Here is a 20,190-nt window from a genome sequence, read left to right as displayed (position 1 = left end):
CCCTTGTACTCCCTCTGTGTCCCCCCAATCAGATGTGACCTGCGAATGTCCTGGCTTCACTCCCCCCTCGCTCCCTCAGCTCCTGGGGTTGCTAAGATGGGCTCTGTTTTTTACGCCCTGGGTGGGTACCACAGGCTCTCCTTACCCGCAGCAGTTACTGAACAAAATCCCAGGCGTGTTCAGCTTAAACCGCGTATTTTGCAAGGGTCATGACTCGCCACCGTTTCCTGTGCTCCACGCCTGCTCTGTCCTGAGAATCTGGGCTATGACTGAACTGCCTCGGTGACAAGGGGGACTCCCGTGGGCAAAGGGAAGCAGCGTGGGGCCCTCTGTCTTATCACGTCCCTGTGTTCCTGCCTTTGCCTCAACAATGAATTCCATCACAGCAGGGGGAAGCCTCCATCAGATAATCAGAGTCCCTGGACATTTTCCCAAAGTCCCCTAGGAATCGGTACCACTCCGGTTCCTGCCTTTGGACGTGACCAGCCCTCTTTGGAAACATGCAGACCTTTCTCCTCACCCTCAGCGCCAGAGACGGCACATGCCCACGCCAGCCCAGGGACGTTTGCTTCTTGCATGCCTTTCACTTCTGTTTCCCTCCAGCTCCTTCGGCAGCTCCTGTTCCGGGAAGGCTGCACCCCCTGGGCCAGTCCTGCCAGCCTCGCCTTCGCTCCCTGGCGGCTTTCCCGTGATTTCCCTTCACGCTGAGGCGCTTATCCACTCCACGGGTGCTTCCAGTTGGCTCATTTCCCTCACCTGGGCTGTGCTCTTTCCGCACCTGCCTACGACTTTTAGAGTTTTTAGCTCTGCAGAGTATGTGAAGTGTTTTTATGCTCTGACCCAGACTCCTTGAGCAGTCTCGTACACTTGTACTGAAGTTCACTTTCTCTCTGTCCTTAGCCCTCTCCAGGAAGATTGTTCCATCTTCCCTCTTCCCTCTACTTCCCTCTACCTCCTGAGTCTCCTCAAAGGACCGCACATGGAGCAGACACAGCCCAGGGGCCCCCCATGCCACGGGCCAGGGCCTCACAGTCCCAAGATCCCCACGGTCCAGCGGGCAGACCTTTGCCCTCATCTCCAAACCGCGCCTGCCAGGCGCGGGACATGATCAATGAAGAAAGTGGGTTTCCAAACCTCCTAGCCTTGCGTCACTTCCTGGGCTAATATATATTCTTAAACGCACCCCCACTATTACCTTGTGAAAAGTGCACAACGTGCACTCGATTCTGTGCACTTCAATAAACACTGGGCTGCATGTACACACTTGAATGCGCCACATTTTTCTATCCCTGCCGCTCTATCAGAGGAGGCCGCCTCTGTAGCGGGGCTGGAATTAAGGAAGGCATCCTGGCGCATAGGAGGCGCTCAACCTGTTAGTTAGTAGTGCAATAGCAAGTATAATGAATCTGAAGTTGGGGACCCGAGGCGTGGGTGAAAACTGGCACAGGTTTTGCCCAAGGGTCCTCCCACCTGTCACAGAGGACGGAGGTCTCGCCAAGAGACACGCCTCCCTGCAGGCGTGGCCAGGGAGGGGCGGGCCGAGGCCCGAGTCCGCTCCGAAACTTTAGCGGTTGGATCCGCCCCCGCGGGGGCCTTCGGCGTGGTTGCGCCGCAGTCCAGCCGGCCGCAGCCAGGCGAGGCGCGCCGTGATTGGCGGAGATGTGCGGTTATTGGCAGGAGCACCGACCGCTCAGTGGGCCGAGGCAGCGCTGCGTCCTCCGGGCCCTGTCAGGAGTGGAGCGAGGCCTGGGGTCCCGCCCTTGGCCCCGCCCCCTCAGTGCCGAGGGCCGCACTCGCAGTCTCCCGCTGCAGCTGGCGCCGCCCGCCTGTCCCGGCTGCTTCCCTTCGGCCCCAGCGAGTCCAGCTCCTCCCGAGCAACTTTGCACCGAGCCCAGAGGGCCAAGGGCGTCGCGGCCCCGCGTGCGGCCCACTTGCGGGCTAGTGAGTACTTTGGGGCATGGGACGGTTGCGCGGGGGGCTGGAAAGAGACTTAGGATCGCCGGCAAGCGCCGCCGATTCAGAGCCTCAGTTTCCCCGTAAGAGCAGACGGGCGGCTGGTCCCAGCGTCCCAGACCCTCCTGCAAGTTCCCCAGATATTGAAGGGCCGAGGTCCCGCCTGCTCCGCGATGCCATCGCGACCCCTGCCCGGGTGAGGTCTTTCTACAGGGTGAGAGCCCCCTGAGCCCCAGCGCCCCCGGAATCATGGGGCACCGCGCACTCCAAACGCTTCACGCTCGCGATCATCGCCGCGAAACTCCCTTGCGGGGCGAAAACAGGCCCGAAAGACAGGCGGCCTGTAGCGCGGGGTCCCGGCGGGTGGCAAGGGGCGCCCCGACCCCACAGCATCGGCCCGAGTTGCTCCGTCATGGCCCTTCCCCCGCTGCCGTCGGCGAGATTCAGGGCCGTTCTCAGGGCCTGCCAGGCCGCTACAAGGCGCCGGGGCCCCCACGTGGGGACTCAGGGAGGTAGTGAGGGTTCGGCCAGCCAGTGGGGACCGGCCCGCCTGAGTAACAGCCTCTGGGTCAGGCTAAAGCGCTAGCAACTCACTTAGAATCTGTATGGGTTCCCTTTCCCCTGGGGCTCCTCTTGGGGAAGGGGGCGGGGGATGGCAGCCCCAACGCTCTGGCCGAGGTGAACCTGTCCCTCGGGAACGTTAATTTCAGCTCTGAAAGATGGAAGCTTTCTGGGAAATCTGGCCCGGCGCTTTTGGGCTTGATGGAGCCATGTTCTCACAGCATTTTTGGTTGCTGATGATAAGAAATGTTAAGGAATGAACAGTATTTAACCCTCTGGGTCACCTTAGGAGTAGGAATCTGAGCTCCCTTTCTCATGAAGAGGCGGCCGCAGCCTGGGGTTAAGCGGCCTGCCCAGCCACGCTCAGCCGCGCCTCTCCTCCCCTCGGCTCAGGCCCCTGTGAAGGGCTCTCCCTCCTGCCGGGGCCGGCGGCTGGCAGAGGCCCGGGGTGCCCTGGCTGCCTGACCGCACGGCATCCCTGGTGAGCGAGCTGTCCGGGGAGCCCGGCAGCCCCGCTGGCCCTCGTGCCCCCCTGCGATCCTCATGGGGGCCCCTGGGCATCTGAGCAGGGGTTTCGATGGACTTTTTTTGACCCCCCCCTTCCCCAGCAGGTGGGCCTTTGACTGGATGCGGGAAAGGTGGCTAGGGGACCACCTCTCGCCTCCCTTCCCAGGATGGAAGCCATGTGGACGGGCTCCCCACGTGCGCTCCTCTGCCCTCCCCTGCCAGAGCCAGGCAGGCCTTGGGGTCTGGTCCCAGAGGCGAGCCCAGCCCGGTCCTGCCCCCCGCCCAATGCCTGTGCTGCAGAACAGAGGCCAAGGCTGGTCCGTGGTGGCAGCGGCGATGAGAAGGATCAACACAGAGGGGGTGTCAGGCTTCATGCTGCTCCCCCTCCTCTGCCGCCACGTCCCCCCTCGGAGAGCGGCACCGCCCCCGGGGTCCTCAGCCACAGACCCAGCCCCCGTCTGCTTCTGCACCCCTCCCATGCGGCTGTCCCTCCCGGCTCCAAAGCCGGGCCCAGAGGCCTGCGCTGGGCCAGGCCCCCTCGCCTTTCCCTGGGCGGCCGCTGGACCCCTTTCCCGGACCCCCACCAGGCCCCCACACAGCCCTGACGGTTCTTGAACGGCCACTTCCCTGCTCGGCACCGTCCTGCATTTCCTTCTGGCCCTAGGCCTGGGGCTCATTCGGGCGCTCCGGCCAGGCCCCTGCCTCCCACTCATACCTGTGTCCCCGCCCCAGAGGCCCCTTCCCAGCCCCCTGCACCTTCCCAGCCACAGCGCCGGCTCCCACGCCATCTGCTGCCTTTCCTCTGGGGCAGCCCCCGCTGGAAGGCCCGACGCCCCCCTCCCTCCCTCCACCCCTGCCTGGCTCAGGCCTGCCGGTCCTGAAGGCTCAGCCCAGGCCCCCCTTCCAGAACCCCTGCCCTGCCCCATTTACACAGCCACTCTCCGCCTGCCCCCCGCCTGCAGCCCTGCACCCCGACGCTGGAGTGTCTGCTCAGGTACCGCCCTCCCCACGCAGACTGAGTTCTCAAGGGCCGGCCCCACTGGGGCTTTCTCCGGGCACGGAGGCCCGAGAAGTGCCCGGCACAGGGTCGGGTGGGGCTCAGGCCAGGCGCCCAGTGTCCGGCGGGGGCTCAGCCGCTGGGCAGACAGACGCTGCGGCGTTGCGTGACCACTGCCCTGCGCATTGCCCACGCGACTCCCCGTGTTCCTGGGAGCCTGGCATTTGGGGAGAGCCGTAACGTTCCTTGGCTGGCCCTTAGTGCTCTGGGGCAAAAATAGGGGCCTGGGAGCCTCCCAGGGCCCGTGTCCTTGTCCTGAGGAGCTGCCCCGTGCCCTTGTCCTGAGGAGCTGCCCCGTGCCCTTGCCCTGAGGAGCTGCCCCGTGCCAGCAGCTGGGCCGGAGCAGGCAGCCCAGGCCTGGAACCCGTAGGCCACCCCAGTGAGGGCTCGGTCACAGGTGGGGTTTAAAATAGCAGTTGGTTATAATTCCAAAAAGCTTCCCCATTCATTATCCAAAATTAAGGATGTATGTTTAGAAAAAGGATAAAATAAAAAACACTTGTAATTCCTCCACCCAGAGATAGTCAGTATTTACCTTTTTGGAGGCATTTTCTTCCATCTTTTTCTGCAGATAAACTTTGTTTTCATCCTAAGTAGACTAAGGCTCATATCTCATGTTGCTCTAAATCCTGCTAGACAGCGTTACATACACGTTTCCCTCGTCTGTAAACGTCCGTGTGTGAGGTCCTGTAACGGCTGTATAGTGCGGCACCCCATACGGAGGGGCCGGAACGTTCATCACCGTCCTCCCCCGTCGGCCGGGGAAGTACAGCCAGGATGGGCACCGGCGGGGGGGGGCCCTGCCAGGGCACAGGCGGGGGGGCAGGCAGCAGGCGGATGCGGAGGAACGCCACGTCATGGGAGAGGGGCGCAGTGGGGCCTTCGGGAGCCTGAGGAAGAGCCTCCCAGGACCCCCTCACAGTGCGCACGCGGTCCCGCAATTTCATGGGGTGAAGTCCCTCGGAGCCCAGCCAGGGCTGCCGGTTCCGCTGGCAGGCCTGTGGCCTGTGGCCGCCCCAGCCTGTCGGTGGTGTGTGTGGCCCCTTTTGTGGACGATGAGCCCTTCCCCTCGTCACGAGATAGCCCTAGAACCTGCGTGCGCTTGTCTGTTCTAGGCGTCGGTTCTCAGACCCTGCACACAACTTATGTCGCTGTTTTTCAGTGTGTGTGCCTCTTGGGTGACATTCACGTTCTGAGATTTTTGTCCTGCGGTCGGCCTGGAGCGGAGCAGATCGGACTAAATCCTGGTCCTGCCCTCTCTGGCCACCCCCCCCCGCCCCCCTGCCCTCTGCTCCTGCTGGGGGCTCCGAGGGCGGCGCCTCCCTGGCCTCTCTCCAGCTTCTGGTGGCCGCCGGTGGCTCTGGGTTCCGTGGGCCGCGGTTGCCTGGCTGCAGTCTCCGCCTCTGCCTTCTCTTCGTGCGGTCCCCTCTCTGCGTCCCTGCGTTTCCCTCCTGTCCTTGTAAGGGCCCCAGTCACTGGATTAGGGCTCGCCCGAACCAGGAAGATCTTTACTCATATCTTCAGAGACCCTGATTCCCAGTCGGCTCATCTTCACAAACGCTGGGTGGACACGTCATATGGAGGCCACCATTCAACCCAACACAGCCAGGCACTGCCTGGTGCTCCGTGTGGGATGTCTTGTTGCCTCCTTGCTTCAGCTTGTCACCCAGGCCATGTGGCTGGTGTCGCTTAAGGCGGGGACTTGAGGCCTCAGTTGTGGGGGCCTGGGCACCTGGCTCCTGGGACCTGTTGAGCCAGATGGCCTTGAATGTGTTGTCCCCGCAATGTCCTCGTCTGTATAATGAGGGTGGCCTTATAGGGCTGTTGTGAGGCAGGATGTGGTCACACAGAGCATGCGGGGCTGCCCCTCTTTCTACCAGGAGCCAGAGGCCAGAGCCAGCTGAGCTCGGTCAGTCCTGGTGCGTCTGACCGGCCGCTTTTCTCGCCGGCAGGATGGACTCCAGCGCCCCTCCGAGCCCCCTCGGCGCACAGCCTCCACCACCCCTGCTGCCCCAGGCCCGCCCGCGGCTCAATGGCACTTCCTCGGTGAGACAGGAGAAGAATGGGGAGCCCCAAGCTCCTGGGCCCCAGCTCAGACCTGGAGCAGATGTGGGAGATGGAGCAGCGCCCACGGTGCCCCAGGCCCTTCGTGCCAGGAGCCGAGAAAGAGTGGACAGAACAGGTAAGGGGGACGGGGCCTGGGGAGCGGGGCTGTCCCCTGGACGTGGTGAGCACCGTGTCCTCACACGTGGTCCTGGTGCCCCTCGGGGTTCCTCCTGGAGGCTTCGCCTGTGGCTCAGGGCCCAGCCCTCCACCGGGCCCTCTCAGCCCCCACCAGCGCAGCAGGCCTTGCTCTTGCGTTCTCCGGCTTGGGTCACAGCAGACCTCACGTTTTATTTTATTTATAATCGAATAGCTCCAGCTCTGCCCTCTGGCTAGTGGGTGGTTCCGCACCAGGTACCGGGACGGGGAGGCGGGAGAAAGGCCTCCCCTCCCCCGGCTCTGGGCCCACGCAGCGCTCTGGGAAGCCGTGTTGTCCCCTCTCCGCCGTTGCCGCTCCTCGGGCCACGTGGGCAGGCAGCTCTGCTTGGCCTGCGGGCCCCCCAGCCGCCCCCCCCATCCCCAGGCTGGGCTGCTGAGGCCTCTGATCTCCAGTCTCCAGCAACAGTCCCCACATTCTCTGCTTTTATCTCCGAGGTCTGGGCAGGCCAGGGCTACGCCTGGAATCTCAGCCCGGCCACGGCCAGGGACCAGGGCCAGGCTTGGTTTCAGTCTGGCTAATGCACAGCAGCCCTGGGCGGACAGAGTCTGGACTGTAAGCTTCAGATAAGAAGAGTCAGGAAGCAGATGTAGTTTCTGTTTGGTTCTGCCCCTGAGAGGAGGGGAGGGGCGGGCAGGGTGGCAGCCTCAGGCTCCCTGGGCTGTGCTGTCACCTTCCCGGCCACTCTGTGTTGTCACTGGCCACTGATGGGGACGCAGCAGGCCCTGCGCAGGTCAGAGAACAGCTGCCTGGGAGCAGCTTGTCGGGTCAGTTCTCACGAACTAACTCACTTGTCCGTCTCGCGCAGGTGTAGGGAGCATCAGTCATGTACCGACAGGTTACAACAAGAGCGAATGTTAACGGCAGGCCACGTGCCGGGCGCCACGTCAGTCGTTGCCAACGTCACTCCCCTTCTCTGACGTTTTCCGGATGGGAGAACCCGGGGAAGAGGTCCAGTGATGACCCCAGGCCCCCGCTGGTGCGGGTGAAGTCAGGGTTTGAACCCACACTAAGTCCGTGCTCGCCCGCTGTGACGGGCTGCCGGTGACAGCCGTGACCGCAGGTGGAGCACCAGCGTGTGCCCAGTGCCTGGGTCATCTCCAGGGAGCCCTGCGTCACAGAGGCAGAGCCAGGCGCTGTGCGCGGGCAGAGCAGAGGTGGCTGGATAGAGCCCGGACGCATCGGCAGCCCGGGTCGCCCCCGGCCAGGCTCGGGCGGCCGAGGGTGGAGGCTCAGGCCTGCCCCCCAGGGCCCTGGGCAGGAGAGGCTGGAGTGCACGAGTGACGTCATCCCGGGGGCGAGCACTGTGCGGGGCCCGTGGTGCCGGGGGCACCCTGTCCGCCACCCTCAGTGGGTCACCGCAGCTGGATCGGCAGCCTGCAGGACTGCCGGGTCCCCAAGGCCTCTGGCTGTTGGTGACAAGCAAGCGCTCGCCTTGGCAGCCGCAGAGCCACAGACAGGGAGCCCTTGGGTGAGGGTGCAGCCTGCTGGGAAGCGTTCCCCCCAGCGCTGTCCAAGGGCCGCCTGCCTCCTCCCAAGTGGACGTGGCCTCTGCCTTCGAGCCTCGAAGGCTGTGTCCCCTGAGGCCACTGCCCCTGCTGCCTCCTCCTGGAGCCCCGTGTCCCGTAGACTCAGTGCCCCAAACAGAGGGCCGGAGGCATCGCCGCCGCGGAGCCGGCCCCGAGCCTGGGGGGGCCTGGCTGAGCAGAGGACAAGGCAGGCTGGGCAGCGGTGGTGCCATGGGGACTGCTCTCGTTTCCTTTTGTTCTGCCTCCTGTTTCCAGAAACATCTAGGGAGGAAAGTTCCTTAATGTCTCATAAGCACCTGCTATGGGGTCAGCAAGGCTGCAGCCACATCCACGTGTCACTGCGAGGTGTCCTGCCGCCCACGGGGTGGGGGGGCAACGGCCGGAGGCAGGCATGGCGTCGGGCGTGGCCCGGAACACGGGCTGTGCAGCTCATGGAAGGGGTGGGTAAAAATGATTGTTTTCCAGGGGAAAAAGGTGAGGTTGCAGTGAAATTGGTGTCGCCAACGAGATGCGTTTGTGAATTGAGCTAACTGAGGAAGTTCAAGTGTAACATGAGGGAGCCATGTAACGTTTGGACCCTCGGACCTAGAAATTCAATGGAAGGATCTATGCCAGGAGAATAAACCCCCCCCCCCAGAGGAAAAATGTGCACCCAGAATGGTGTGAGGCACCACGTTATAAAATTAAGGAGGGCTGGGAACACCCCACCGGCCGGCGGAGGGCAAGGCCCAGCCCCGGACGGTGTCCCCTCAGTGGGGCTTCCGGAGCCATGGAAATGGTTGGTGTCACCAGAGCCAGGTGTGGGAAATGGGTTGTAATTCACTGTTACAAACATACTTATCTCAAAACGCACGTGCAGTGATTACAGCTTCCAGAAATCACGCGTGTATAGACTACGATCTTGGAAAACACAAATTTGGTTTATTTGTGGGGGGCTGGGCATCGGTCGCAGGTTTGCCATTTAGGTCCGAGGCTTTCTAGAGCTGCGGTTCCGGCAGGCTGTGCTCGGCCGCTCCGGTGCCGCGCGCCGGGGGGCGATGCTGGGACTCCCGTCTGTGCCCCTCGTTTCCCTCCCACAAGCCCTGCCGGAGAGACAGAGCCGAGACAGGCCGCTGCTGACAACGGCCCCCACCCCCCCGGAGTCCGCGGTCCTTGCTCCATGTTGGTGGGCCGGCGGGCGGGTGGTGCGCTCCACAGGGGACCGACCCTCTCTGCCTCCCCCTCACACTCCTGACCTGAGGCTTCGCGTGAGAAGCCACTGCAGGTCTGAAGCCCCTGCCTGCTGTCCTCCGCAGTCCTCGGAGCAGCCACAAGGACCAGCTCTGCGACGTTCTGACTGTTCCTTCTGTGTTAAAGGGCCCGCGAAGGGAGACGCGGAAATCCCCTTTGAAGAAATCCTGGAGAAAGCCAAGGCCGGGGACCCCAAGGCGCAGACGGAGGTGAGGCCCACGGTGTCTGGTGGGGCCCGAGCCACAGCCCCCGGCAGCGGGCTGGGCGAGCGCCCTGCGGCCCATGGAGGCCGGCGCCGCGTGGACAGGCCGCAGTGGCAGCGTGACGGCACCTGCCGTGTGGCTGGCCCCCCTGGTGCGCCGCCCTCGGGGAGCTCACCTGGCCTGCGCTCACCTGGCCTTGGGTGTCACCCCCTCCCCGGATGCCCCGCCCCCACTCTCATTGCACCTGGGCAGGGGGTCCCACGCCTCATTCTGGGAGGAGCGCGCGCCCTGAGGGTCCGACGGGCCCAGCCTAGTGCGGGTACCAATGGGACCCCGTGCCCGCCCCCTTTCTTCCTGGCCTGGGGACCAGAGGAGGCTCGCGGTCCCAGAATGTGTTGCGGCAGCACGTTATACAATTAAGGAACCCTGGGAGCACCCCAGCGGCCCGAGGGAGGGAGAGGCCCAGCACTGCACTGTGTCCACGGTGTCCCCTCTGTCCCAGCGCACGGGGAGGGGGAGGGCCCGGGAAGCCAAGGTCGCCTGGCTGCGGGGATCAGGCCAGGCGCCAAGACAAGGGGCAGGGACCCGCTCGGCGTCGGGGCGGCCGCAGAGCGCGGCCTGAGCGGCGCCTCCCTGGCAGGTGGGGAAGCACTACCTGCAGCTGGCCGGGGACGCGGACGAGGAGCTCAACAACTGCACGGCCGTGGGCTGGCTGACCCTGGCCGCCAAGCAGGGCCGCCGCGAGGCCGTCAAGCTGCTCCGCCGGTGCCTGGCGGACCGAAAAGGTGGGTGCGCTGAGCCTCGGAGCGGCCACCGCATGATGTGGCCCTGCCTGCTTAGTCACGGCTAAGGTAGCAACAATGGAAAAACCCAGCGGGGCCCACGCTGTTGAGCAAGAGTCTGATTTCCGTGGGGTAGTAGCTTTCACAGAACTCACGAGGCATTTGACAGGAAGTCCGTTCCCTCGTCTGCTCACATGGGCTTCTCCAAGCGCTGCCCCCGGGTATCCGTCCGGACTGGGGAGTGGCCCCCCCAGCCCACGCAGGCCGGCCTCACCGCTGCCAGGAGGGGCCGCTGACACGTTGCCCTGCAGGGGAGACCGCCGGGCCCTGGTGTTTACGGAGGAGCGGGCTCCCTGGGAGTTCAAACCCCAGAGAAAGATGGAAGCACGTGTGTCATAAACGGTCTTTTTAATGGCCTTCTGTTCAGGTTATGGAAGTATTTTATGGTTCTCATAGAAAATGGACTATATAGGAAACAGATACAAACCACCCGCCACCCTGAAGCCGGAGAGGAGCTCTCCGCAGTTCGCTCGGCCTCCCTTTGGTCTTCTGGCGTCATGCTTGGGAGCCACCTTTGTCACACAGGCTACACAGGAGGGTGGGCCGGCCTCAGGCAGCGCCCACCCACGGTCGCTCGGTGGGGTGGAGGGTCAGGCCAAGCCTCTGACCGGAGCATGGGCGCCGGCAGGGACGTAGGCCCCGTGCCCTTTTCGGTCAGATGTCCTCTTCTGCCCTGCTGACCAAAGGGGCCTGGAAAGCCTCCCGCACAGGTCCCTTCCCAGGCGCCCTCCAGCCGAGCTGGCCAGGGCCCGGGCGTCGCCGAGGGTTCCCGGCGCCCAGACGAGGCCCTGACGCCCCCGTCCCTCAGGCATCACTTCCGAGAACGAGCCGGAGGTGAGGCGGCTGTCCTCCGAGACCGACCTGGAGCGGGCCGTGCGCAAAGCGGCCCTGGTCATGTACTGGAAGCTCAACCCCAAGAGGAAGCAGCAGGTGGCCGTGTCCGAGCTGCTGGAGAACGTGGACCAGGTCAACGAGCACGGTGCGTGCCCCCACCCGGGGTGCTGTGGCCTCTGCTGGGACTCGGGGGGCCTTCCCCATGGGCACCCGACGAGGGGCTGTCCTGTGGGGACGTCATGTGTCTCCTGTAAGGCCTGGGGAGGGTCTTTTGGGGGATACCCTCCTGTTCTTGGGAACCCCTTCCTGGGGCTCGGTGGTACCCCAGAAAGGCATGCCTGATGTGACAGTAGCAGCCACCCCATGGAGCCCCAGAAAGCCCTGCGGCGACACAGCCCAGCCCCCCCACGTCCCCGCGGGGCTTCTGCCTGAGCGGCCCCCACCCAGGACTTGCCCGGTGAGCCTTCACCCAGCTGGGGTGTGGCCAGCGGGCGAGGCTGGCGCTGTCCTGGCTGCACTCAGCGAGCAGGCTCGGTGGCGCCCCTGCGGCGCCCTGGCTGGGGACTCACAGGGATGGCCTGGCCCGTGTCGCGGGGGAGCTCAGTCACAGCATGGGGCAAGCCAGCAGGAGCGTCTGGGGACGGCGGGCGCCAACCGGAGGTCTCCCCTCTGGCGTGTCCAGTGCCACGGCGGCCTCCCCAAAGAGGACGGGCTGAGCCCCGTGGGAGCACTGTCAGCCCAGCAGGAGGAGCCGAGAGGTGGCTGCCCCGGGCAGCGGTCTGGCCTGGGAGGCCCCAGGCCCCACGGTCCCCAGAGCTCGGGGACCCCCAGGAGTCCCCAGCCGAGTGTGGAGGGCTGCAGAACACGTGGGGACAGTCAGCCTACCTCGACCCTCAGTCCCTTCTGTCCCCAACAGACGGAGGGGCACAGCCGGGCCCCGTGCCCAAGTCACTGCAGAAGCAGAGGCGGGTGCTGGAGCGCTTGGTCAGCAGCGAATGTGAGTACGACCACAAGTCCCCTACCCAAAGCGGCTTCCCGTGGCGGCGAGCCTGTGGCCCCGTGTCCCGCGTCCCCTCTGTCCTGTGGCATCCAGGCTAGGGCCCCCTAGCATATGAGGCATCATGGGTGCCAGTTCTGGGCGCTGGGACCTGGACCCTGCCCGCTGGGAGCCTCGCCTTTGCAGGAAGACAAGCGGGGCGGAAAGGCGGGGCCGTGGGCACGCTGGGGCGCCTGAGGGTCAGCAAGGGTACGGCGGCCGCGGGCAGGTGGAAGGAACCAGGGGCCCCCGGCAGGGACCGTGGGGGCTCCGCACACGGCCTGGGCTGTGGGGTGTAGGGCAGAGCGTGCCGGGAGGGGAGGGAGGACTGGGGACTCAGGGAGCTGGGGTGCCTCTGGGACACCAGTGAGAAGACACGCTCGGGGCCGCTGTGTGCGGTGCCCACCGCGCGGGTGGGAGGGCCTCCCCTTCTCACCTCAGGTGAGCGATGGCCACCTCAGGGGGCTGAGGGGCCCTGCCAGCCTCTGGGGTTCCTGTGGCGTTGGGGCGAGGGGGTGTGACACAGAGGGGACACACAGCCTCCTTCCCCGCTGCACGGGTAGGAAGTCGGCCTGGAAAGCGTCGGAGCCCTGGCGGCAGACTGGATACCGGGGCGAGCGGCCCTCTGGAGGCACGAGCAGCTGGGGACACACGGGCTGCTCTTGCCGTCTTGGGGCAGTGGCATGGGGCAGCACTGTTCCTCCCAGTGTCCTTGCTGCTGCACGGTCCCCGCCTTCGGAGTGTCACCGCACGGTTTCCTGTCTCTCCAGCCAGGAGGCCACGTCTCAGAGTGGCCCCCGTCCGCCCGTGTCAGTGAGCGACCCCCGCCCCGCCCCACGGTGCTCCCGCAGCCCGGACCCTGTGTTTCCTCCGTGGCTGCCACAGAGGAGGCTCAGCAAACACCCGGTGCCCGACGGACGGGGCAGGACCGGCCTATGCTGTCGGCCTCTCCACGGCTGTGAGGGCCGGGGTCCTTCACACACCACCCTCCCAGCGCCCCCTGCCGGCCAGAGGGTGCTCCACGTGGCCGCAGCTCTCTGTGTGCATCCGGCCTCGTGGGGCGTGACTCCTCCGCTAGACCGAGGGCCCAGACTCGGGCACACACTGGGCTTGTCCCCCTTCCAAGCACTGCCCGGTGCTCTGGAACACGCCTGGCGCACAGGGGCCCCCGGCGGGTGCGTGTGGCGCAGAGGGGTCACAGGTGTCTGGGCGGCGGGGCAGCTGTCTCCAGTGCTGTGAGAAGCCAGAGCTGAGGGAGAGACAGTGGCCAAGAGGTGCAAGGGGCTGGTACTTGAGCTGGGCTCAGGCCGCAGACCCTGGGCGTAAAGGGTCAGAGGGAGGAACGCTTTGGGGAGGGGTGGCCTGTCACCAAGGTGAGGAGATGGGCGTGGGGGCTGGCACCCGGCAGCCGTGTCTGCCTCCGCCATCCTCATTGGCTAGGCCCTCGCCCACTGTCCGGGACAGAGAGGAGTCCTCAGCGTGCTCTCAACTGGGCCCAGCCTCTGTCCCTTGCCGTGCGCATCCACACATGGTGACCGTGTGCCGACCGTGTGAGCGGACCCCACACCTCTCTCTCTTGCTCCAGCCAAGAGCCACATAGCGCTGGACGACTTCGTGGAGATCACCAAGAAGTATGCCAAGGGCATCATCCCCCCCAACCTGTGCCTGCAGGACGAGGAGGACGACGACGAGGAGCTGGCCGGCAAGAGCCCCGAGGACCTGCCCCTGCGCCTGAAGGTGGGCAGCCGGGACCCTCCGGGGGGCGCCCGCTCGTACCTCCCTCCCGAGAGCGCGGGGCGGGAGCAGGGGGGCCACGTGCTACAGTCCGGCTTTGGTTTAGACTGTCGTTTGAAACATTGTTCATTTACAATACTGACTGGGGGTTGGCCCCTTGGACACCTGCCCCCCAGTGCCGAGTGCTGGTGCCCAGGAGACCCAGGGAACCTGCGAGGGATCAAGGAGAGAGGGGGTGGCGTGGAGAGAGGCGAGGAGGTGGCTGTGGGCCAGCCTGCAGGGAGGGGAGGGAGCAGCCTCTTGCCGCCAGACGGCCGGCCAGGCCCAAGCGAGGAGCACACGGCTCGTGCCGAGAGCCGGGAATGGCGGGTCAGGCCCCTGGGGTGCTGGCGTCCGTTTTCTGGGCCGTGTGGCTGAGACTTCAGTTACAGACGACAAAGTGGCCAACTGCCCTCTTGCAAGTTTGCGCCGTTCAGTTCCCAGGGCTGAACCCCTTGGGCCCACGTCTCACTCTGCAGAGAACACCAGGTTTCCGGAAGTCTGGCTGCCCAACCCACGCAGGTCCATTGGCACGGGGGCCTGTGGCAACCGAATCGTCACAAAGCCCGGCGTTTGTCACCCAAGAGTCCCTCGGTTTCTATGCATCGGAGCTGACTGGGGCGTCTGTGACGACCCTCTGTGCGGCTGAGGGGCTCGATAAGTCGGGACCAGGGCAGGCGACCGAATGCTCAGCCCAGAAGGTGGCAGTGGAGGGGACAGGAAGTCGGCTGCCGTCCCCAGTGCTGGACTCGGCTCAGCCTTGGCACCGCTGGGAGCCCAGCTGGGGCACCCAGGCCCGGCTGCCCTCCGGGCGGGAGGCAGACGCAGACGGCGTCCCAGAGCGACAGGCATGACGGCCGCGCTCGTCACCAATGAGCTGAGTGCGAGTCCCCCAAGCACAGGTAGCATGGCCAAGGGGGCGGCTCTGAGAGGTGGCACAGGGACGGCTGAGGAACGGGACCACGGAGGCCATGACTTGGGTGGAAGGCCCGCGCAGCCGCGGGCGGGGGCCAGGCTGTTCACAGAGAGACGCCGTCTCTCTTGCTACGTTCCAGAAGGTGGGCGCTCCCCACGTGCCAGGAGGGCCCCAGGTGAGAGGCCACGTTGGTGGTGACCCACAGCCAGGCCCACAGTTTTCGGACAGTAGATGACGTCCCCCTACTGTGAGCTCCATGCAGTAAAATCTCTGCGAGTCCTTGTCGGGAAAGAGAAACTTGTTCTGACAAGGAATAAACAAGGCTCCGATGAAACTGTCAGAGCGTTTTGATGCCTTCACAGGTTTTCTCATTAAAAGTCTTTTGCAAAAGAGAGAGTGAATCATAGCAGGTGTCTCCTAAGACTGAAAGCTGTTCCAGCTTTTAATAGCCTCTCGGAGAGCAGAGAAAGGGCCGTGTGCTGGTGGGCGGGGGGGTCGTCGCCCCCAAAGCAAACGGTGACAGGCGCCTCTGGGAGCTGACGCGACTCCCACAGAATGTTTCTTTTGTGACAGAAGAAACTCACTTGGAACTAGATGGACTAAGATTTTAAACTCTGAACTGTTTTTATATCAAATGATTGCGAAGTGCAACATGTGAACGTTTTCGCCCGGGGCTGACGGCCTCTAGTCTAGCGTGACCCGCCTGGACCTGGCGGGTTCGAGGCGGCTTCTTTGCGCAGCTGCCAGGTTGCAGCGCCCTGTGGTCTCGGTTTCTCACGTCAGGGGGATGGCCGACCGCCTCAGACCTGGCTGGGGCGCTCCTTACTGCCCTTCCATAGAGCCTGACTCCCTCCTCACTTGGAAAACGTTCTTTCCTGGTCGAAGACGAGCCTGCCTTTGCTTGGGCTCTCTCTGCGGAAAATGTTTTCAGCTTCGCCGTTCAGTGGGGCCGCGAGGAGCAGAGCCGGGTGGGAGCCCTGGGGGCAGCGTCTGCCCCTGCGGAAGGTTCTGGCTCGCACAGCGGGGGCAGCGGCAGCTGGTTCCTTCGTTCGTTTGTTCGTTTCTTGTTGCAGAACGGAGAGTGGGCGGCTGTCACAGACACAAGCGTACGTGTGTGTATCTACACTGTCTCCTTCGGGCACCCGCCCCCCCATCCGTGGAGCGCTCACGTGCCTGGGTGCTTGCAGGTGTCCTGGTCATCTTGGCTTGAGAGCCACAGCTCTTGGGCAGATGACAGCCACATTCCGGTGTTGTCAGTTACGCTCACCCAGGACCCCTCCTCCTCCGTCCTCCAGTGGGGCGGGCAGAGGTCCGGAAGACGTGGGAGGAGGGGGCGCTGCCCGCCTCGCCTGCTAATGCGGGCTCCCCCAGGCTCCCCTCGCCCCTCCAGACGCGCCCGGACGCCTGCCCGCCTCCATGCCACACTGCGTGAGGATGGGCACTGTCCTCAGCCCCTTCCCTCTTCCCCGCTCCAGCCTCTCTCCTGTCTCCCCGAGGCGCTGGCAAGGCCACCAGCTGGGCCACCAGCGCCTGGGAATTCTGCACAGAAAACGGGCAGGTGTGGGGGTCCGCCCTGGACGGCAGAGTCGCCGCGCACACCCTTCCCGGGGCTGCTCCCCAGCTCACCTGCCCCACATCCCCCCATTTATCCTTTGCTGCGGTCAAGGCCGAGGGCTGCCTCTGCCCTGTGCGCTGGGTGCGGGGTGGGGCGGGGGCCCCCAAGGCAGGGAAGGGGCTGCATTTGAGTGTGGTCACGTGGCGTTGTGTGTCTGCTCAGAGCAGTTTGGGGTGGGTGGGTGTGTAGCGGGGTGGGCGTAGCAGGCGGCTGGTTCTTAAGATCCCCTGACACTAGCGAACAGGTCTCTCCAGGCCCCCTCACAGTTGATAAAGGCAGGCCACGCTCCTGCTTGTCACAGTCACTGCTGGAGTCCCTGCTCCTGCTGCCACTCCCAGGGCTGCGGGGAGCCCAGCGTGGCTTGTGGGGCACCGGCTCCAGTCCCCCTGAGTGCATGGGGAGCTGGGACGCGGGAGGTGACGTCCTCACTGCAGGGGGAGAGGAGACACAAGCCAGGCAGCCCAGGGTGTGGTCCTGCGGTGCCCACTGGGGAGGGAGGCGGGCGCCAGGGGGATTCCCCCAGAAGCTCGAGGTCTCGCCGGGAGACCAGCAGTTGGGGGGCGTCTGGACCCTTGGCAGGGGGATCAGACGCGGGGCCGGGGGAGGAGAGTGGGGGAGGGGCTCCAGGGGCTGGGGGGCGGGGGGCGGGCAGGACCACAGGATGGGGGCGCTGCAGGGCGAGGGGAGGGCCTGGGGTTGGGGTGACAGTGAGCGGGGCTCCGGTCCTGGCCCCAACACCCGCCTTCCTTCCCCCTCCCCTGCAGGTGGTCAAGTACCCCCTGCACGCCATCATGGAAATCAAAGAATACCTGATCGAAATGGCCTCCCGGGCGGGCATGCACTGGCTCTCCACCATCGTGCCCACCCACCACATCAACGCCCTCATCTTCTTCTTCATCATCAGCAACCTGACCATCGACTTCTTCGCCTTCGTGGTGCCCCTGGTCGTCTTCTACCTGTCCTTCCTCTCCATGGTGATCTGCACCCTCAAGGTGTTCCAGGACAGCAAGGCCTGGGAGAGCTTCCGCACCCTCACCGGCCTGCTGCTGCGCTTCGAGCCCAACCTGGACGTGGAGCAGGCCGAGGTCAACTTCGGCTGGAACCACCTGGAGCCCTATGTCTACTTCCTGCTGTCCGTCGTCTTTGTCATCTTCTCCTTCCCCATCGCCAGCAAGGACTGCGTCCCCTGCTCGGAGCTGGCCGTCGTGTGTGTCTTCTTCACCGTCACCAGCTACATGAGCCTGAGCACCTCCGCCGAGCCCTACACCCGGAGGGCCCTGGTCACCGAGGTGGCCGCTGGCCTGCTCTCCCTCCTGCCCTCCCTGCCCTTCGACTGGCGCTGTCTGAAGCTCCTGGGCCAGACCTTCTTCACCGTGCCCGTCGGCCACTTCGTTGTGCTGAACGTCAGCATCCCCTGCCTGCTCTACGTCTACTTGCTGTTCCTCTTCTTCCGCATGGCCCAGCTGCGGAACTTCAAGGGCACCTACTGCTACCTGGTCCCCTACCTGGTCTGCTTCATGTGGTGCGAGCTCTCCGTGGTCATCCTGCTCGAGTCCACTGGCCTGGGGCTGGTCCGCGCATCCATCGGCTACTTCCTCTTCCTCTTCGCTCTCCCTATCCTGCTGACCGGCCTGGCGCTCATGGGCCTGGTGCAGTTTGCCCGCTGGTTCGTGTCCCTGGAGCTCACCAAGATCGTGGTCACCCTGGTGGTCTGCAGCGTCCCCCTGCTGTTCCGCTGGTGGACCAAGGCCAACTTCTCAGTGGTGGAGATGGTCAAGTCCCTGACGCGCAGCTCCATCGTCAAGCTCATCCTGGTGTGGATCTCGGCCGTGGTGCTGTTCTGCTGGATCTACGTGTACCGCTCGGAGGGCATGAAGGTGTACAACTCCACGCTGACCTGGCCGCAGTATGGCTCCCTGTGCGGGCCACGGGCCTGGAAGGAGACCAACATGGCACGCACCCAGATCCTGTGCAGCCACCTGGAGGGCCACAGGGTCACCTGGACGGGCCGCTTCAAGTACGTGCGGGTGACGGACATCGACAACAGCGCCGAGTCGGCCATCAACATGCTCCCGCTGTTCATTGGCGACTGGATGCGCTGCCTGTACGGCGAGGCCTACCCAGCCTGCAGCCCCGGCAATGCCTCCACGGCCCAGGAGGAGCTCTGCCGACTCAAGCTGCTGGCCAAGCACCCCTGCCACATGAAGCGGTTCGACCGCTACAAGTTCGAGATCACGGTGGGCATGCCCTTCGGCGCCAACGGCCCCCGCGGCCCGGAGGATGACGACGTCACCAAGGACATCGTGCTGCGGGCCAGCAGCGAGTTCAAGGACGTGCTGCTCCGCCTGCGCCAGGGCAGTCTCGTCGAGTTCAGCACCGTCCTGGAGGGCCGCCTGGGCAGCAAGTGGCCCGTCTTCGAGCTCAAGGCCATCAGCTGCCTCAACTGTATGGCCCAGCTGTCGCCCGCCCAGCGGCATGTGAAGGTCGAGCAGGACTGGCGCAGCACTGTGCACAGTGCCGTGAAGTTCGCCTTCGACTTCTTCTTCTTCCCCTTCCTGTCGGCCGTGTGAAGACGCGTCCCCGGCGGGGGTGCGGTGTCGGGCCGGCCACAACCAGGGCACCCCTCCCAGGCGGCCGCAGTCAGGCAGCGCAGCGCTAACGCTGAGTCCGTGTGCGTGTGTGCGCTCGTGTGTGCGCTCGCGTGTGCACGTGCAGTCGGGTCGCCTCTGCGAATGGCTGGCGGCCGTAGCTCTGTCCCTTGGAATGCCTGGTGTCGTTGGCAATTGCATGCACGGTCTTGACCCCCGTCCTGACCTTCCCAAGTGCAGCTGGTGTTCCAGACGGGACCGGATCCCTGTCCTGAGAACACTGCACTGGCTGCTCCCTCCCCCGCCCCTCCGAGCACTCCGGCCCCTTCCTCACTACTGTGTTGGATTTGGTTTTTGAATGTGCTGCTGTGTAAACACAACAAAACACTTCTTATTTATTTGGTTGCTGCTAAGCCTGGACAGCTGTTTGCCGGTCCCGTGGGCTCTCTGCAGAGCGCCCTGAACAGTCATGTGGTCAAGGCGCTGCCTGGCTCCTTCCAGACCAGAGGCTGGGGAAGCAGCTGCCCCAGGCGGGCACAGCGTGTCCACGCTGGGCCCTGGGCCCACAGCTTGCCTCGCGCGTCTCCTCTCTGGTGGGGAGTGGGTGAGTCTGTGAGGGTCTCGCATGAATCCACCAGGACTGGAAGATAGAACCTGGGGGTGTCCCTTCCAGCCCTTGGAAGAGCTTACCATGTTCCGTCACGGGGAGCAAAGGCAGGGTCCTAGAGCAGCCAAAATAAAAGCCTGTGATGGAATCTGCGGTCCTTCACTTCTTTTCTAAGAAGCCCCTTCTCGTACGTGCCTGAGAATCAGCAGGTGCGTACACTCGCACTGAATTCAAGCAAGGCAAGTGCAGCCTGCGCCCCAAAGAGCAGAGCTGACATTCTCGGGCTGACAGGCCGCCTGCCTCCAGCAGACCGGGCACCCCCTCCAGGCCAGGCCCCCCTGCACCGTTGGCCGCGACAGCGACCACTCGGGTCTGACCACGTCTGCGACGTGTGCGGTTGCGATTGTGAAGCTCAGATCCCCCGCGACATGGCAAGTCCACGGGTGTTCCTGGTTTTGTACAGCTGCCGCCCGGTTCGCCAGGCCTGCTCATGCTCTGCCTGCAGCCCCGCCTCCCAGGGTTCAAGGGCAGCCCTGTCCCCCTCACTGATCCACACAATGCATCGCAGCTCAGCCTTGCTACCCCAGACTCACCACTCACTGTGGGGGGTGGGGACCGGGAAACCACTGGTGCTTTCTGAGCTCACGAGGTGACATCTAGACCCAGCCCTGCGTGAGGG

General features: G+C 64.6%; 1 protein-coding gene across 1 annotated transcript; it reads left to right on the top strand.

Annotated features, from left to right (window-relative positions):
* The first annotated feature begins 1,782 nt into the window (after positions 1–1,782).
* Positions 1,783–19,672, top strand: WFS1 (wolframin ER transmembrane glycoprotein). The gene is made up of 8 exons (XM_054581926.1): positions 1,783–1,941; positions 6,031–6,260; positions 9,224–9,306; positions 9,941–10,085; positions 10,951–11,121; positions 11,893–11,973; positions 13,598–13,749; positions 17,081–19,672. Exons 2-8 carry the CDS (start codon positions 6,032–6,034, stop codon positions 18,884–18,886), a joined length of 2,667 nt encoding a protein of 888 aa, XP_054437901.1. The 5' UTR covers positions 1,783–1,941; position 6,031; the 3' UTR covers positions 18,887–19,672.
* The last annotated feature ends 518 nt before the right edge of the window (positions 19,673–20,190 follow it).

This window comes from Pteronotus mesoamericanus, unplaced genomic scaffold (assembly GCF_021234165.1).
Source record: "Pteronotus mesoamericanus isolate MK-2021 breed Mesoamerican mustached bat unplaced genomic scaffold, CSHL_Meso_final contig_68, whole genome shotgun sequence".
Taxonomy (NCBI): domain Eukaryota; kingdom Metazoa; phylum Chordata; class Mammalia; order Chiroptera; family Mormoopidae; genus Pteronotus; species Pteronotus mesoamericanus.
This window is presented reverse-complemented; position numbering and strand designations above follow the sequence as displayed.